General features: G+C 38.4%; 1 protein-coding gene across 3 annotated transcripts in view; it reads right to left on the reverse strand.

Moving 5' to 3' along the window:
• Kif4a (kinesin family member 4A) overlaps window positions 1–19,841 on the reverse strand; it is a 115,299-nt gene that overhangs the window by 7,255 nt on the left and 88,203 nt on the right. For 2 of the 3 annotated variants that reach the window (XM_050119659.1, XM_050119657.1), the window contains exons 20-28: window positions 19,224–19,333; window positions 9,632–9,787; window positions 9,423–9,523; window positions 7,814–7,943; window positions 5,641–5,811; window positions 5,034–5,141; window positions 3,652–3,729; window positions 3,042–3,140; window positions 2,394–2,567 (exon numbers count right to left, since the gene is read on the reverse strand). In XM_050119659.1, the coding sequence (XP_049975616.1) occupies window positions 2,394–2,567; window positions 3,042–3,140; window positions 3,652–3,729; window positions 5,034–5,141; window positions 5,641–5,811; window positions 7,814–7,943; window positions 9,423–9,523; window positions 9,632–9,787; window positions 19,224–19,333 (1,127 nt within the window). Of the gene's footprint in view, window positions 1–2,393; window positions 2,568–3,041; window positions 3,141–3,651; window positions 3,730–5,033; window positions 5,142–5,640; window positions 5,812–7,813; window positions 7,944–9,422; window positions 9,524–9,631; window positions 9,788–19,223; window positions 19,338–19,841 lie in introns of all 3 variants that reach the window. The other variant, XM_050119660.1, reaches the window with a different exon arrangement.

A 19,841-nucleotide genomic window follows, 5' to 3' on the forward strand; every position in this document is an offset into this window, starting at 1 on the left:
ATTAGTACTGGAAGTAATCTACTCTTATTTAATCTCTTCATTGTACACATAAGGGAATACAGGCTCAGTTACTCAATGAACTATTGATAAATTCCAGACTAGAACCCATGCCAATTTACCTTCTGAGTTGTTACTCAGTCTACTATAGCAAGTGACTTATCATTTAGCATCTCCTTAGCAAGGAAGACATTAATTCTGGAAAAGCCATCCTTTTGGTATCTGCTATAGTATTCTTTCTGGTAAGCACAAGAAAGTGATTAGAGCTGCCATCTTCAGCTGGGTTGAAGCAACAATAATAAAGATGGCCTTCATGTATACCTAATGTGTCTTCCAAGCAGTCTGATCAAGAGTGGACATGGCATCTAAATATTTTGAGGTTCTTAAATAGGAGAGTCCACTTGATCTCTTTAAAGTCCATGCATAACCACTTATCAAATTATAAAGAATCACTTCCCAGTGTTAGAGCAACAATGCTGCTGATAAGCTTTCTCAAGAGCAAGTGTATCCATAATTGTTTCATATCTGCAAACTCCTTTCCAAAGGTTTTAGGCCCTCTATCCTTTTGTTTTTGTGTATGTTTCTGAGTTCTGTCTCTATAACTTAGATGCCCATTTAATCTACATTCAGCTCACACTGTTCCTTCAATCATAATAGTATAAATATTGGTTGAGGAAATAAACAAAAGACAGACATTGGGGGCTAGGGAGAAAGCTTTGTAGTTAAGAGTACTTGCTGCCTTTGCGGTGGACCTGGACTTGATTCCCAACACCCAAATGGTGGCTTACAACCATATATAACTCCAGTTCTGGGACATCTGATGCCCTCATCTTACCTTCGCAGGCAACAAGCATGCAAATGGTGTGCACACATACGTGCAGGTGAAACAGTATACATACGTACATCGAAAGTTAAAATCCTGCTTCATTTTGTGTGTCTCAACACTCTGCTTCAAGTCTTTGCAATCTATGATTTATTGTGCTACAAATGTTCTCCCTCTTGTCCTCAACACTATCTTTGTCACACAGTCACCTCCTTCAATGTCATCTCCTTTATCTACACTTCTGATTGGCTTTAAAAACCCAAACCCTCCCAATTATTCTTCCTGACACGAATGCACTAAAGTTCTCAATATGCTTCTTCCTGTTTCTTGTCTGGATTCCTCCATTAGGTTAGAAGCTCTCTGAGGGCACAGCATGCTGCATTATCCATGTCACCACCTGACCAACGATGACACCACCTGGCCGTTTCTTCCTTATGTCTGCTTCACTTAAGCATTTGGCTTTACAAAACTGGTCAAATCAAGTTTATTTCAAGGAAGCCAGTAAATTAAGTTAGGAGCCATTCTTTAAGAAGGTGGTTACAGAGCACAGGAGAACTACTGATAAAGCATAGTATTTTGGAAATTAATGTTTCAGTATAACACAGCTGTATTTAGTAATTATGGAGCACTAGCATTGTGGAAATAAGTAAAGTACACCTTAAAGTCAGGACAGGTTTTACCTGGGCATGGCACTGCAAGTTCACCTATGATTTCAGCACTCAAGAGGTAGAAGTAGGACTAGGTGTTGATCATCACCCTATGTTACACAATGAGTTCAAGCCTAGCCTGGGATTATATAAGGTACCATGTCTAAAACAAAGTAAAGCAGAGCAAAGCAAAGCAAAACAAAACAAAACAAAACAACACCCAAGTCAGATTATTCCTAATTAGCCTTAACTTAACATGTTTGTTCTTACTATCTTTTTCCATAATTCCATTTGTTCCTTAGCCTACTAAGAAAAAAAGGAAAAAGACAACAGGCAAGGAAGATAAAGTACCCACTTCAGTTTCGGGTCCAAGGTTTTTTTAAAATACTAATGTGACCACCATAATATGGTGAAAATAAACCAGATCTGGGAGTCTGAACACTAAATTCAAATACTGACTATCACTTATTTTGGTGACCATGGGCCAATTCACTTTCCTCTTGTGGATTTGAAGCCTATCTGTAAGATGCAAACCATAAATACCTCTCTGGATGTTTTTTATAATTATTAAAAGATGATGTCTTTTTATAATTAAAAGAATGGTTGGTTAAACTATATAAAAAGCTGTACAACATGGACTGGGATGATCACTTGGGTATCAGCTTCAGTGAAATGGTACAGAAAGCTAGTATTCATTCAGATTGCCACAATCCTGAACAATCAAAACAAGCCAGCCAACTTGAATACTCAGGTGTTCATGCAGCCCTCACAGCTCATACAGAGGTAGTCTGACAAGTTTCCCTTAGAGCTGATGCCTCTGAAGGAGCTCTAAGGAGTTCAGATGCAGAGCAGGGACAAATGTGAGATTCAGAAGCTAGCCCACTGGAGTTAATTCAAATGAGTGAAATTAGAGAGTTGGCTCATACCCCTTGGGTGTTCTTCCTGGACACCTTGACTAATTTTGTTGGTATCCACTCCTCATCAGCACAATCATCCCTGTCATTCTCCTGCTCGATCACAGAATGCTCTGAATAGTATTGTAGCTCCTCGATGTCCAAGCTTTCCTCTGGGCATTTGTCTTTAATTCGGCAAGGTTTGGGCTACAGAAAACAAGGCAGTTAATAAAGTTTTTGAAAACGACATATAACATGCTATCATCTCAGTAACTATTGTCAGCAGTATTTACAGAGATTTCAGACTTCTCAAATATATTCCACTTGATTTTGCCAATCACAAAAATTCTGCTTTAGCCTTGCAGAGTCTTTGAAGAGCTAGAAACTGGAGGTCAATCAATCTGAGGGAGGAAGAGAGGACTCATGGTTTAATAAGATAAGCATCTCTGGACGGACAGCTGAACATTGCTCTTTGCTTCTGTTCCTTCTCAGCTGTTACGTAATAACTGCATGATTGACCACAATTAACCTTCTGCGGAAGCTGAGTGCCTATTTTCCTTACGAGTGTATTCCAGTTTTATTGGGACTCCTTACTCTTACAGCCTTTTACGCAAAACAGGTTTAGTACACTCACTCAAACTTGGGCTATGTAAAGGTATCATAGACAACTGAACATTTTACCTTAGGTGGAATATATTCAAAGGAAGAGTCTGGAGACTGAAGGATAGCTTTCATAAGATGGGGTTTCTGTTTACTGGCTACTTGGAGGAGGGTCAGTTTCTGTTTGAATAGGAGAGACAAAGTATATAATGTTAAGGCAGATTCTGGGAGCGTTCATGGCTAAACCAAAGATTCCAGACCTAGGCTATCCTCCTTGTATATCACAATAAAGTGAGCATGGTTAACAATAGAGTATTTGGAGGACTCTAACTTTCTAAGATCACTATTAGATTAAGGAAAGATATTTAAGGAGGGGTATACTTTACTTTTTGTTTGTTACCATGCGGGTTTTTGAGACAAGGTCTCACTATATATCTTTGGCTGGCTTCGAACTCATAGAGATCTGCCTGCCTCTGCTTCCTGAGTGCTGGGATTAAAACTGCTGGACAAAAACTTGCATTTCCAACACTTTGAAATGCATATGACTGGTTCACATAAAACCTTGATGGAGACCTTACAAAATCAGGCTAAATATAGTCATCAAAACTGGGGACTGCTTCCAAGGGCTAGCTAGTCTTGGTGGCAACAAGGGTCTCCTGAGGCTTATCAAGTGGGTGGAAAGTCATCTTACCTGCTTGATGGCATTGTTTTCTTGGAGAAGCTGCTGATTTTGCTCACATACTTCTTGCATCTTCCTAAGCTCTTCATCCTATTTCCCGATAGCATAATTATAGGTGAGGTTATTTTGGATCCTACATACGAGCTACTAAACAACTCAGACGAAAACACTGCTTTTAAGTGGCTGGTTGATGATTGGGTTTTACATCCCAGGCAGACACACAGAAAGATGTCTCATTCCTTGTTCCTAGGTACTGTGAATGCCTCATATTTCAGTATTCCCCAATATCCCTGAATATACTTGCAGGAAGTAAGCTTTCTTGTCATTACCCGCTCTCATAGCACCTATGGACATCAGCATGCTGATTCAGAAAGCTGCACCACATTAGCTCTTCCCTGAAATCTGTGTACCCTTCTCACATAGACTAGCTAGTCTGAATGCTACTCTAACAAGCCTGCTTAAACTTGCTGGCACTTAAGGCAACTGTATTCATCTATCTAACTTTAACTTGTCTGGTTATGTCTTAAGGTGTGAAGGGCTAAGGCCCTCCCGGACTGACAGTGCAGAAATAAGATTCTAAGTTGGACTAAAATAGTGCTCTCACATGCTACTAAAGGGTGTGGTGTTCCCAGACTTTGAAAGAATTTTAGACCTAGGCATTTTATTAACATGTCAGGTCTTGGCCCAGAACAAGTTCAGAGAGATACATTTGAATGCCTTCAGTATTTTTTAAAATTTACTTGTATTATTTTTAAGTGTATATGAGCACAGATGCCTGCACATGTTGGAGACTGGGCATGAAATTCCTCCTGAGCTGAAGTTACATGCACATGTGAGCTGCCCGGCATGTGTGTGAGAACTCAATCCTCCACAAGAACACTCAGTGCTTTTAACTATTAAGTTATCTCTTCAGGCCCCTGCCGTCAAGACTTTAAGTAAATACCAGATTTTCCTCAGCTCTGGAGCTTAGGGTTAATAAGGCAAAAGAATCAGGAGGCCTAAGTCTGACATGGACCCTTCTGTTTTGGTACTGAAAATTAGGTTTTTTTATTTTGTTTTATCCTTTTTTTTTTTGAGACAGGGTTTTTTTTTTTTTTTTTTTTTTTTTGTAGCCCTGGCTGTCCTAGACTATGTCCTAGACTAGCTCTGTAGATTGGGCTGGCCTCGAACTCAAGAGATCTGCCTGCCTCTGCCTCCCAGTGCTGGGATTAAAGGTGTGCACCATCACCGCCCTGCCTGAATATCAGGCTATTCTTATTGTAGTTACACTGATTTGCCATAACCAGATCCAACAGGGCCTCAAAAGAATAAAGGCTCTGGTTTGTCATTAATTACTTTCTGCTGCAAGTGCCATGGCTCAAATGGGACAGGATATTCCATCATGTTTTGCATACCTGACATTTCAGTGTATTCAGCAGCTGCTGTTCCTTTTCACTAACCGGCTCCTCCAGCTGCTTCTCTGCCATTTGGCATTGCTGCAGCTGGCTGAGAAGATACAGCACCTAAAGAAAGACACAAGTACTGGGTGATAAGAAAGGAGTAAGGGGAGAAAGGATGTTATCTAGCTCAAGTAGTGATTCATGTAACTTTTTTGTGAGTTAAAGGTAAAGAATGTCTTCTTCTCATGGTCCAAAGCAATAAGCTTCTTAAAGCTGTTTCTCAGTATGTATCCTTGGGATCAGAGCCAGTGGCTAGAAAAGTCATTTTTGTTTCAGGTTACTTAATTTTAAAATGTGAAAAAGACCATATAGCCTTTTGAAAAAAGCTTCATGTGCCATCACTGTTTGTTTACTTATTTATTTTTTAGATAGTGATAGGGTCTCAATGTAGTCCAGATAGGCTTTGAACTTGAGATGATTCTTCTGCTTTAGCCTCCCAGAGTGCTAGGATTACAGGCATCAGCCACCACGTCAGGCATATTCTACTTTTTAAAATAATGAACCACCAAAGGCAGTGACAGCCCATGCCTTATCATTAACTTCTTATCTTGCTAAAAGTTACCTTTTCTTGGTTCTGTTGCTCCACTTTGATCAGCTCAGCTTTTAACTCTGTCTCCATCTCAGTAAGATGATTTCGCTCTTCAAACAGCATCTTCTGCATGTCCGTACAGCTGGCCTGGCTCTCCTTCAGGCTGCTCTCAAGCTTACTCACCTGGATTTTGGAGGAGACTAGCTGAAAGGATAAGAGAAAGTCATTCTATTTGAAGAATGATCTATCTTTTCCCCCATTCACTAAACAAGAAAGGGTTAGCTTTCTTGAAACAGTTTGAGAAAAGTTCTTCCAAAAAAGTCAAAATCCATTCTAATTTTTTACCATGTCAAATAGATTATAATACTAAACTGAAATATTACTATTGGCTTTAAAAGTTTTACTTTTGATGTGTACTGGTGTTTTGACTGCATGTCTGTCTGCACACCATGTACATGCTGGGATCCTGCAGAGGTCTGAAGAGAGGGTGTCAGGTCACCTAGAACTAGAGTTACAGATAGTTGTGAGCTACCCCACAGGTGCTAGGAATTGAACCTGGATCCTCTGGAAAAGCAGTCAGTGCTCTTGGGCCACTGAGTCATCTCTCCAGCACCCTAACAGCACTGTTTTATTCCTAGGCCATAAAGCTGATATTTCTTTTCTTTTTCTAAAGATTTATTTATTTATTATATATACAACATTCCTTCCAAGTATGTTTACATGCCAGAAGAGGGCACCAGATCTCATTATAGACGGCTGTGAGCCACCATGTGGTTGCTGGGCATTGAACTCAGGACCTCTGGAAGAGCAGTCAGTGCTCTTAACCTCTGAGCCACCTCTCCAGCCCTAAAGCTGATATTTCTACAGCGACAGGGATCTTAGCAGTAGAAGCCACAACTCAAGTCATTTATCTGCTGCTCTGCATGGAGGCAAGAATAGAAACCTAACATGGACAATATCTGACAATTCCAAAATTCTGAAACTCTAAAAAGATCTTAAATCTTAAAGAAGAACTCACAGGACACAGTTTATTGTCAATTCTGTTTCGGAATCTCTGTTCACATGTTTGAACTTGTAGATCTGACAGCTGAAATTGTAGGACTTTCAAGACAAATCTCTTTAGGCAAGACTGGAATGCTGTACTGACCTACTTTTATTTTCACTACTAGTCCAGACAGTGAGCATCATAAATACCAGTACTCATTAGACTAGTCAAGATTCCTTAGTAGACTAAATCTGCTAGCCCAAGATAAAAATAAAGCATAACAATGCTCAAACTTCTGAATTCAGAAACTATATGCTTGCCTTGAGTGATCAATTTTGATTCATTTTCTGGCAGCTTACAACAAAATATATTCAAGATAACGAAGAGGGCTTTTTCTTAAGACGAATCTGTGTATGCCAAAATGACTAAGTTTTCTCCTTGAGACTATGTCTCAAAATTTTAAACATATTATCTCAGAGGTGTTTTTCAAAGTAGTAGTACAATACTTCATGCTTACCAGTAACTTCTGTTTCTATTAACAACAGGTCACATTACTGCATACTTGCTATATGTCAGGCATGATGAGTATCAATTTATGATATTTTTCTAAGTCACTATCCTGTCCTTGTTTATAACCACCTTTTATCTACCAAACTCTTCAATGTTAGTATCTTGGAGTTTTTACCATGAAAAGTATCTATAGCACTAAAAAAGTATTCCTTCATTTGTCCATAATAAACAGGAGAGACAGAGTAATTCCTTCCTTCTATACTATTTCTTCACATGTTCTTCTTATAATAGAAATAAAATATTATGGGAGGACAAAAAATGGCAAGTAAAAAAAAAAAAACAAAAATAGTGATCCATCATAGGAGCAGTTCTTAAAAACAAAGGTGGGATCCAGTTTCTTGTACCAAACTCTCAGTTTGGAAGGCAAGAGAAGTAGATGGAGATGGTTTTGCCTTCATAGCATTTTGGCAGCTTAGAATGGCAATAGCTACTACAATGCCTTTGTGTAAAACAGTACTTCATAAATAACAAGTGCAGTTCTAACGCAGTAGCTCATCATGTTTCTAAGTAGGAGGTTTCTTTGCTAGCAGTAAACTTTTGTCTAATAAAAATTAAACTATGAAAAAAAAAAAGAAAAAAAGTGTTCCTTACACTTCAACCTACCCAGCTAGGTCCCCTATAACTGTTTATCATTAGGAAGAGCAATTTTACCTCTCCAATTAAATATTTTATGGCACATTTGGCTTCCAGAATTGTGGCAATATTCTCCCAGCGTTTTTTCGGCCTATCTTCGCTTTCAGCATCTAGGAGCTTTTGCTGGAGGTCTGCAATCTGAGCATTCCTTCAGGGAGAGAACAGTGAGATTTATTGTGATCAGCCTCAACAGCAAGAAGAAAGGGAGGAGCTCTGAGAAAAAAAATTAAAAGACTCTTATATATGGAGTGATCAGTTAAAAAAATAATAAGCCACCTTATTCAAAGTTTACGTGGTACCTCCAAACCTATAACAAAAGGAAGCCCAAGGAAATATCAAAGTGGATCTAATTTTATTAAATATTGGTTGAAATAAGTAGAACATATATATGTAGAGGCTTAGAACTATTGATTTTTTTTCTACCTTTTATTTATATCTCTGTGTATATGTAGGTGTGGGGTAAGCATATCATGGTATGTGAACTGTTAGTTCTTTGTCTCATTGTTTGTCTCAAAATTTTTTACTATGCCAGGCGGACGGTAGCACACGCCTTTAATCCCAGCACTTGGGAGGCAGAGGCAGGCAGATCTCTGTGAGTTTGAGACCAGCCTGGCCTACAAGAGCTAGTTCCAAGACAGGCTCCAAAGCCACAGAGAAACCCTGTCTCGAGAAAAAAAAAAAAAAAAAAAAAAGAGCTAGTTCCAGGACAGGATCCAAAACTACAGAGAAACCCTGTCTCAAAAAAACCAACCAAACAAACAAACAAAATCTTTTACTTCAGTATATATTCTAATTTTTAACCCTCTGTCAGATGTATAGCTGATAAAGATTTTCCCCCCATTCTATGGGCTGCCTCTACACTGGAATGATGGTGTCCTTTGATATGCAGAAGCTTTTATTTTTCATGAGGTCTCACCTGCTGTCAAAAGTGTGTGCTTCCTATAAGTTGAAGTGTGTTCACTATTTTCTTCTCTATTGGGTTATGGTCTCAGGTCTGTGATTTATGTGGAGTTTTTTGTGTATGAGAGGAAATAATCTAGTTTCATTCTTCTATATGTAGCTAACAAGTTTATATAGTGATATTTTATTTGTTTTAATAAATAAAGCTTGCCTGAAGATCAGAGTGCCATACTAGTCAGACAAATAGGTCAGGCAGTGGTACAAGAGAGGAATATAAGGCTGGATGAGACAGGAACTCACTCTCCTTTCAGTCTGAAGATTTTGTAGAGGTAAGAGCTCTCTAGTGGCTGGCTGCCCTGTTTCTCTGATTTTTCAGCTGAAACCCCAATATCTGTCTCTGGGTTTTATTATTAGTGCTACAAGTTTGAACTGCATCATTTCTTAAAGATGCTGTCTTTGTTGCAGTGTGTATTGTTGGTCTCTCTGCCAAAAAGTTTAAGAACCCCAACTTTGCTTCACAAATGTAAAGAGAGAAGAATGACACTTACCTCATAGAGCATCATAGTGACACAGTCCAGAATGGATTTCAAAATTCCGTTACTTTCTGTTTGCTATTGTTTTCCCACCATAAAATCCTTTGAAGAGGACAACTCTTGAATGAGTGGGATGGTGGCACCTATTTGGATTCCAGGCATAACATTTTATGCTTCAGCTATAGCCCTATTACCTGAGCTCCAGTTCAGTCTCCCGGCTTTCAATCTTCTTTGCAATACAATCTTCTGCTTCTGAATCTTGACTACGCACTTCATCACGTGAGAATGTGCGCCTCTATAAAGACAGTGGGCAAGAAGGTTAAAAGGAAAGAGTACTCCAAAGCAGTGAGGATTTGCTGGAAATTCTATGTGGTTATTGTTAGCATTTTCCCATGACACTTACTCGGAGTTTAGGAGGTGGATTCTCTTCAAATTGTTGTTTTTCTTTGAGCTGTGCCACATCCTGAGCAAGGATCTTTCTATCTTCAAGAAGGTCATTCAGATGCCGTTTGGCTTCCTCAGTACTGACCATAACTTCAATTTCATTTCCAAGCCAATTCTAGAAGAGAAATCAGTGACATGTGAGTTGGGCTAGATACAGTTGAACTTAATTTATTTTGGACTAGAGCCTATGAAACCAGAAGTGAGATTCTTATTTATGTCTATCTCACTAAAATCATTACCTCTCTAAAAACTTTTATCAACAATATCCCCAAAGTCACGAGACGCTTTCTATAGCAAACTTTTCTCTAGGTATTTTACTACTTCTGTTTACTGTTCCCATAATATTTGTGTTTTTTTTTTTTTTGCCATTAACTATCATGTTTAAAGTAGAAGGTGTGTGAGGGACTGGAGAGATGGCTTTGAAGTTAAGGGCACTTACTGTTCTTTCAGAAGACCCAAGAGTGGTTGCCAGCACTCATGTCAGGCAGCTTACAACTGCCTGTAACTCTAGATCTTGGGATCTAATGCCTTTGGCTTCCCTCAGATACCTGAACTCAGGTACGCACATCCACATGTACATACACACACTTAAATATAATGAAAAAGTTATAAATAAAGATAAAAGGGATATTAAAAAGAAAATGTAATTAGCTAAATAGACTTTTAGAAACAGTAACCTTGAAGGTTGGATATAGCTTAGTGGTATAGTGGGTGTTCATAGTCAAAATGTTATAAATTTAATCCCCAACACCAAAACAAGAATAAGAACCCACAAAAGACAGATGAGTTCTTAAAAGAACAAGAACTGTGTAAGCTCAAACCAGACAAAATCCTAGGAGGTATAAGTGGGCTGAAGTCCTACCCCTAACTGGGGAGCTAGCGACAGCTATCAGGGGATAGTTAGGTTTCTGTAAGGGTGTGTCCTCATAGGTAGCCCACACTCCAGTGAATGGTCACGCAGCCCAGAGTATTTGGGCAGCACAGATTAGACTGGTGGGTTTAAAAATAAAAACGAACACATGAAGTTGGTTGGGTAGGGAGGTAGAGGTGGATCTGATGGGAGTTGGGGGAGAAAAGGTGAATATGATCAAAATATATTATATAAAATTCTCAAAGAGCTAATAAAATATTATTAAAACAAGCAACCACAACAACCACAAAATTCCGGTTATCATTTCTGTGAACATTTAAGATGATGATTAAGATAAATTATAATCATAGTGATAAAAAGAAAGCTCGAGTGGCTAAATCAGTAGCTGGTTAAGTAGAATTCTTATGTAGGAATACTACCATGGGTAAAAAGGCCCATTTCATCAGGAAGAAAATAATTCTCAATACAAAGCACCTAAATCTGTGAAACAAAACTATCTTTAATTCAAACAAAAAGACAATAGAAGCAACAACTTGCTGCTTATGAGAAACACACTTAAGAAACAATGCACAATAAGTTAAAATCAATTGGGTCTACAATTACCAGACTAAACACTATGGAAAGAGAGCTGGGGGGAGGACTACATTAATATTAGAGGGAGATTTTAAAGGCAGGCATGATGGTGCATCCCCATAACAATAACACTCAGGAGGCCGAGGCAGAGGATCTTCAGAGTGAGGTCTCAAAGCAAAACAAGAAGCTGGAGAGACAGCTCAGCAGAAGATTCAGGTTCAGGTCCCAGAAGCCACATGGTGGCTCACAACTATCTGTAACTCTAGTTCCATCAGATCTATGTTCTCTTCTGGCCTCCTCAAACATTAGGCACAAATGGGGTGCACATAATGGAACAGGCAAGCACTCATATATATAAAATAAAGACAAGTATTTAAAAAAGCAAAAAGAAACAAGTAAAAAAAGAACAGATAGATTTTAGAAAAAATATTACCAAGAATAAAGAAGTTATCTTCATAAAATTGAAGATGCCAATTATTTTTTTCTTTCCATTGAGACAAAGTTTTGCTATGTAACACTGGCTGGCCTAGAACTTGGTAGGTAGAACAGGTTGGACCCAAACTTGATGTGATTCTCCTGCCTCTGTCTCCCAAGTGCTGGGTTTAGTTTACAGGCATGGTCCACCTTGCTTGGTGAAGCCGATATATTCTAAATGTTTGTGCCGGTAATACCAGAACTCCCATGTTCTCAAAGGGCTGCAACATTGCTCCAGATTGTGAAGCATATGAAGCAGAAGTCAGCATTTTTTTTTTGATATTGTGTTATATGTTTTCACATCCCACCAAATACCTATTTTATTTCTTATACCTATAAAATTATTGTTTTTCATTTTCAGTATTGTATGGAAGAAACTACATTATATATTAAACACTTAGTAGACATTTTGTTAGATGATTTTGTCTAATTCTATAATATGTATTAGCATACTTAAGGTAGATAGGTCTGAACTATAATACTTAGCAGGTGAGGTGTACTAAGTACATTTGTGACTTAATGTAAGTGTTTTGGGATAGAGCCTCATTATAAGATGAGAACCATCCATCCATAAAATAATAAAAAAAAATTCTACTATGTTTGTAAAATATTAGTTTGTAGTTTCCTTGTAATGTCTGTATCTGGTTTTGGTTATCAGAGAAAACTACTGACAACCTCATAAGTTGAGCAGCAAAAGTAGTCCTTCTGATTCAGTTGTCTAAAAGACTCTGCATAGAACTAATATTATTTCTTCCCTAAAAATCTGAAAGAACTTGGGCTGGGCTTGGTGGTACACACCTTTAATCCCAGCACTTGGTTGGCAAAGCTAGGCAGGTCTCTGTGAGTTCAAGGCCAGCCTAATCTGTTTAGGGAGTTACAGGTAACCCAGAGACTCTGTGTGTGTGTGTGTGTGTGTGTGTGTGTGTGTGTGTGTGTGTGTGTGTGAGAGAGAGAGAGAGAGAGAGAGAGAGAGAGAGAGAGAGAGAGAGAGAGAGAGAAAGAAAGAAAGAAGACAGAACTAGAAAAGCTAGATCTGTAGGGCTACATAGTTGTTTACTTGCTTGCTTTGTTGTGTTATTTATCTATTTATTTATTTAGGCAGGGTCCCTCTGGCTGTCTTGGAGCTCTATATGTAAACTAGGCTGTCCCCTTGAACTCAGAGATCTGCTGGGATTAAAGGTGTGCATTAGCACACCTGGGATTTAAAATTTTGTTTTTATTGATCAAGATTTTCATAGCTGGGCAGTAGTGGCCCATACCTTTAACATGGGAGGCAGAGGCAGGTTGATTTCTGTGAATGAGGCAAGCCTGGTCTACATAGTGAGCTCCAGGAAGCCAAACCTACATAGTACAACTGTCTTGGAAAGATAAATCTTTTCATATATGACTAACTTAAGGCCACCCTCTACTTCTTCTCCTACTTCCATAACCAGAAAGGAAATTAACCAAATTCAACTTCAAAATTGGATTGCAAGGGCTAGGGAGGTGACTCAGTTAGATCTCTTGCCACAGAAATATGAAAACTGGAGTTTAGATTCCCAGCATCTATTTAAAAAGCAAGGGATGGGGGCATGGTAGCCTACCTGTAAGTCCAGCACCTGGGAGGCAGAAACAGGACACCCATGCCTTCACAAGGTCCACCCCCCACTTGTGCAAACCTGCGTATACACATACTAAACACACAAAAACTTGGTGTAGGAGGTTCTTCTCTTCATGTGTTGCTTTCATTGGTTAATGAGTAAAGAAACTGCTTTGGGCCTGATAGGATAGAACTTAGGTAGGCGGGGTAGACAGAACTGAATGCTGGGAAGGAGGGCAGAGTGAGAGACCTCATGATCTTCTGCCTGTGATGGATACTGGTTAGAATCTTGCTGGTAAGCCACAGTCAGGTGGCGATACATAGATGAATAGAAATGGGTTAAATTAAGACGTAAGAATTAGCAAATAAGAAACTAGAGCTAATGGCCAAGCAGTGTTTTAATGATTACAGTTTCTGTGTGGTTATTTCAGGTGTAAGCTAGCTGGGTGGCAGGGACAAACAAAGGGGCCCTCTCTCCTTACAACAAAAATTGATCTCAGGTTGTTCAGGTTATTATATGCATCTTCTTCAGTAAACTTCTGTAGTTTGTATGTTTCAGAGAAATTGTTTATTTCAGTCAAACTCTCAAAGTAGGCACATTCCTTTTTAATCTTCATTATAGTATATAAAATATACAGAGATATAATTTGTGGAATTTCTATTAATTACATCTTGTTTTCTACCTTTTTTTGATCAGGAAATCCAGAGGCATATGAAAGAACCAACTCTTCCTTTCTACCTCAACCAACTCCTTACAGATGGCTAACTTGGAAAAAATTGATGCTTATATATATTTTACCATAAACATTTTTTGTTTAACGTAACACTTTTCGAAATAGGGTGCTATTATGCAGCCTAGGCTTACTTTTGTGATCCTCCTGCCTTGATCCCCAAAATTCTAGGACCATAGGTATGAACTATCAAAATTAGTAGTAATAATTCGCCGGGCGGTGGTGGCGCACGCCTTTAATCCCAGCACTCGGGAGGCAGAGGCAGGCGGATCTTTGTGAGTTAGAGACCAGCCTGGTCTACAGAGCTAGTTCCAGGACAGGCTCCAAAGCCACAGAGAAACCCTGTCTCGAAAAACCAAAAAAAAAAAAAAAATTAGTCATAATTTTTACAAAGCTCATTAATTAATTTTTACTCTGGTCTTTATTACTTCCTTATTTCTGCTTAGTTTGTATTTAATTTTACTTTCTTAGTTTCTTCAAGGAAGAAGTTCATATCAATGACTTGCATTCATTTTTTTCTAACATAGGTACATAGGGCTAGAAAAGTTTTCCTTTAAAAGCAATGTATTTTCATTCAATTCAAGATAAATTCTAAAAGTTTGGGTTAATTTTCTCTTTGATGGTGGGTTATTTAGAAACATACCACTTAGTTTCTAAGTACCTGGGGAGTTTTTCAAATATAGTACATGTAACTCAGGCTGGCTTCAAACTGTAGTGAGGCTGGTCTTGAATTTCTGATCCTCCTGCCTCTACCCATGGGATATTGAGATGACAAGCATGTACCACCATGCTGTTTTTCAAGTATCTTTTTGATATCCATTTCTAGTTTAATTCCATCATGGTAAAAAAAAAAAACATACTGCACAAGACTTAAACCATCTTAAGTCATTCAGAGCACACTAAAATTTATTTTATGGCTCAGAATCTTAATAGGTTTTCTCTATGAAAATATGATGTATCCCATTTCTTAGGTGTGCCAAAGTGAAAGGTAATGCTTATGCAGAAATTTGCATGTGAACTTTCTAGTAGTAGTTTAATTCATGTAATGGCTTATTTTAGGTTCTGATTTGATTGGATTAAGGGATACCTAAAGAACAAGTAAAGTCATTGCTCTGAGTATATCTGTCAGGGTGTTTTCAGGGGAGAATAGCAATTGAGAAGGTGGACTGATTCGAGAAAATTCATCAATGTGGGTGGCTACCATGCACAACAGGCCGGAGTAGCAGATAGAAGAAAACTGACAGGCAGGGAAAGCAAATCCTCTAACTTTCTTGGAGTTGGGGCATGAGAGCTCAAAGTACTTTCATCTTTGGACTCCAGGACTTAATTCAACCCCTCCCCCCCCAGATTCTCAAGCCTTTGCCCTGTGACTTACAGTTATACAACTAGTCTCCTATCATAGACTCAAGTGTGGTATGGTATCCTGGATCTCCAGCATGCAGATGAACTACTATGGGACATTTAGCCCTCTCTAACTATGTGAGCCACTTCTCCTCATAAATCTCTAATGTCTATTGGTTCTGTCGCTCTGAAAAACCCAATATAATCCAAAATTGTTATTTAGGTGTGGCAGTTCATAGCTATACTTCCAGCACTCTAGAAGCTGAAGCAAGGGGCTACAAGTTAGACTAGACATCCTGGGCTACACAAGCAATCCAGGCCAGCCTTTGCCTAAAAAAAGTTAAAAGCACTTAACAATTGGTTGGATAAACAAACCATAGTAAATCCATACACTGGAATAGGACTTATACACAAAAATTGAGATGACTCAATCTTAAATACATCACATTAAAATAAGCCATATTTGGGCTGGAGAGATGGCTCAGCAGAAAAGAGCACTGGCGGGCTGGAGAGATGGCTCAGTGGTTAAGAGTGTTGAATGCTCTTCCAAAGGTCCTGAGTTCAATTCCCAGCAACCACATGGTGGCTCAAAACCATCTGTAATGAGGTCTGGTGCCCTCTTCTGGCCTGCAGGCATACACGCAGAAAGGATATTGTATACATAATAAATAAGTAAATAAATAAATAAGTTAAAAAAAAAAGAGCACTGGCTGTTCTTTCAGAGGACCCAGGTTCAATTCCCAGCACCCACATGACAGCTCACAACTGTACAACTCCAGCTCCAGGGGATCTGATACATTCACACCAATGCACATAAAATGAAATTAAATAAAAAAGTAACTTAAAAAAAGAACCCATATTTTATGTTTGTAATTATAAGACCAACACAAAGGAGAACTAACCATGATCTAGATCAGTGTATGAGAGGTGCTCATCAGTAGAGTACCTGCCCAGCATGCACAAGGCCTTGGCTTTAATACTTAGCACTTACTAAACTACCCAATAAAACATACGTATGCGCGCGCGCACACAAACACACACACACACTTTATGTCAATTATGCTTTAATAAAATAAACTCGGTAAGAAAAGTAATATCATTTTATATCCTAATAGCTAAAACAATCAAGCCATGAGATTATTTTGATAATAAAGGGAAAACTGAAAAAATAAAATCAATTTTTGATAAAAAAAATTATTTAGTTTTAGGTAAATGGGTATTTTGCCTGAATGTATGTATGTGTACCACATGTGTTCCTGGTACTGGATGGGTAAGAAGAGGATGTCTGATCCTTTGGGACTGGAGTTACAGATGGTTTTAAGCTTCTATGTGGGTTCTGGGAACTGATCCTGGGTCCTCTAGAAGAGCCAGTGCTTGCAACCACCACCTCTCCAGCCCCCTCATTTTGTAAAACCCTTAGTATTCTTACATATTAGCTATAAATTTTATGCAATCCTAATCAAACTCGTAGCAGACTCGACAGAAACTTAAAAACCAATTCTAAAATTCAGATAGAAATGCGGAGGACCTAGTTTTCTCAGACAAAAAAAGAAAAAGAAAGAAAAAAATAATGAACTTTTGGAAATTCAGGAATAGCATTTAAGACATTTTGGTAGTAGCATAAATATGTAGATCAATGTAATGGAATCTACAAATAGATATACAGACATATAATTCTGACAGAAGTATCAGGCCAAAATGAACCATATGCCTACATGTAATGATTAAAATTACACATTTCAAAAAGAATATTTAGGAGAAAATCTTCGCAAACATGAGTTTATTAATGATGTCAAGTAAAACATGAAAACTATGAATCATAAAAGAATCAATAAATTGGATAACATCAATTAAAAGCCTATGTTGGGCATGGTGGTGCGTGCCTGTAATTCCAGAAATTAGAGGTGAAAGATTACATGATCTGAAGAGAAACCAAGAGCATAATTCTACCACCCAGGAGGTGGAGGCAGGAGGATCAGGAGCTCAAGTTCATCCTCAGCTACACAGTGAGTTTGAGGCCAGCCAGGAATACACATGGTCCTGTCTCAACAAAGATAAGTTTTGGTATTCCAACAATTCTATTTAAAAATGAAAAAAGCAAGTCAGAGCCTAAGAGAAAATAATATAAAACAGAGGTCATCTATTGGATATATCCAAGTTACAGAAAGAATTCAAAGTTTATAATAAGAAAAACAAAATCCAGTCAAACAGTGGGGAAAATATTTGGATACTTCACAGAATAAACATAGTCAAAAAAGTAGGCTGGGTGTGGTGGCTCACACCTTTAATCTCAGCTCTCAGGAGGCAAAGGCAGGTAGATCTCTATGAATTTGAGGACAGTCTGATCTATACAATGAGTTCTGGAACAGCCAGGGCTATGCAGAGACCTTGTCTCAAAAAAAAAAAAAAAAAAAAAAAAAAAAAAAAAAAAAAAAAAAAAAAAAAAAAAAAAAAAAAAAAAAAAAAAAAAAAAAAAAAAAAAAAAAAAAGAAAAAAACCNTAGGTTTTTCGAGACAGGGTTTCTCTGTGGTTTTGGAGCCTGTCCTGGAACTAGCTCTTGTAGACCAGGCTGGTCTCGAACTCACAGAGATCTGCCTGTCTCTGCCTCCCAAGTGCTGGGATTAAAGGCGTGCGCCACCATCCGCCCGGCGAATAAATAAAATTTAAAAGACTGAAAATAGTATAAGTATTGTTGAGAACATGAAAAGGACCTTTTCATTCACTGCTAGTAGTACAACCACTTTGAAAACAGTTAAGTAATTGTTTAATAGGTAAAACATATACTTAGCAGATGAGAAAGCCATTCGAGTCTGGGATGTCTACCCAAAAGAAATAAGACACATAGTTCCCACAAAAACTTAGTCCATGAGTATTCAATGTAGTATCTGTAATAGTCCTAACTGGAAATAGCTCAAATGAGCAACAATGGGTGACCAGAGAAGTTATGATATATTAATACAATGAATGAGATACCACTCAGCAACAAAAGTAACTTATAATAATATGAATGAATATGAAAATAATTATGCTGATAAGAGGCCAAACAGTCAGATACCATGCAATTTCATTTTAATAAAATTATAAAAAATTAAAACAAATCTATAGTTAAAGCTAAACCAGTCTCTCTCTCTGGTTTGTCAAGACAGGGTTTCTCTGTATAACAGCTCTGGCTGTCCTGAAACTCATTCTGTAGACCAGGCTGGCCTCATACTCAGAGACCCACTTGCCTCTGTGTCCCAAATGCTGGGATTAAAGGTGTGTGGAACCACTGCCTGGTTATATTTGGGTCTAGATTTACTTAATGTATATGAGTGTTTTGCCTGAATGTATGTATATGAACCAGTGGATTCAAACATTCCATGGTGCAAAGACTTGCCTTGAACTCATGATTTTCTTGCCTCAGCTTCATAAATGCTACTAGGTCACCAGTATACTACCATACCTTGCCAAAAAATGTATTTGGGGATTCTGTGTATATTGGTTACTTTTCTCAGTGCTTTGCTCAAACACGTGACAAAAGCAACTTAAGGAACAATTGATTGGTTTTCCCAGTTTAGTGAAATACAGCTCCCATAACAGGGAAGGCATGGGGGAGGAGTGTGAGGTGGATGGTCACACTATGTTGAATGTCAGAAAGCACAATGACAGGAATACTCAAACTCTGTCCTTTTTTCAGTCTACACCCCTGGTTCATGGTATGATGCGACCTAGCATTTCATCAATCTATACTTTAAATAAGTACCAGTCACCATATGTCTGTTATACCAGAATAAAATGGAAACTGAGCTATGACAGGCAGGGATAGAAAGAATTCTCTACTCTTGTTCTTTGACAACAGTTTACAGATATAAATCTTGTGAAAAATAAGGATTTCAGGCAGAACTTCAAATTCCCTATTTACTTTTAAATCAAAAGAAAGTTATTTTCTATTTTTCCTATCCCAAGTGCATGTAAGGAAAATGGCAGTTGAGGCTGTTCATACCTTCATTTGAGCTGCAGTGCCTTCCATCCCACGGCTTTGAGTCTCTTTCCGTTTATCTGCAACCTCCTTTTGCTTTTGGAGAGCATCCTTAAGACGTTTGTTGGCAGCTGCTACCTAAACACAATGGGAAACGGTGATGTTGAAGAACATTCTAATTTGTAGCATCTCAGTAAATAAACTCTCGGTTTGAATTCCTATAGGAGCCAGGTTTTAAAATCTCCATGGACATAACTGATGAATAACTATTGCTTCAACTTGCAAGAGGGGTAGATTTAAAGGAACTCCTGCAGGCTGAAAATGTCTGGGAATGTCATGTATTGCTAGCAGTCTGTTTTATTTTTTTAATGTGGGTCTCTGTCTCTGTCTCCTTTCATCGCCTGATGAAGGTTAATATTCAGGAGGAAGCCTATATGGTTTTCTTTGGGTTCTCCTTCTTATTTAGCTTCTCTAAGAACCCGAATTATAGGCTCAATGTCCTTTATTTATGGCTAGAAACCAAATATGAGTACATCCCATGTTCCTCTTTTTGGGTGGTCCTTGGACTTCCCACAGGGCAGAGAACCCTGATTGCTCTTTGGGCTGATGAGGGAGGGGGACTTGATTGGGGGAGGGGGAGGG

Source organism: Alexandromys fortis, unplaced genomic scaffold, assembly GCF_014885135.2.
Source record: "Alexandromys fortis isolate MF-2015 unplaced genomic scaffold, M_Fortis_MF-2015_v1.1 scaffold_155, whole genome shotgun sequence".
Lineage (NCBI taxonomy): Eukaryota > Metazoa > Chordata > Mammalia > Rodentia > Cricetidae > Alexandromys > Alexandromys fortis.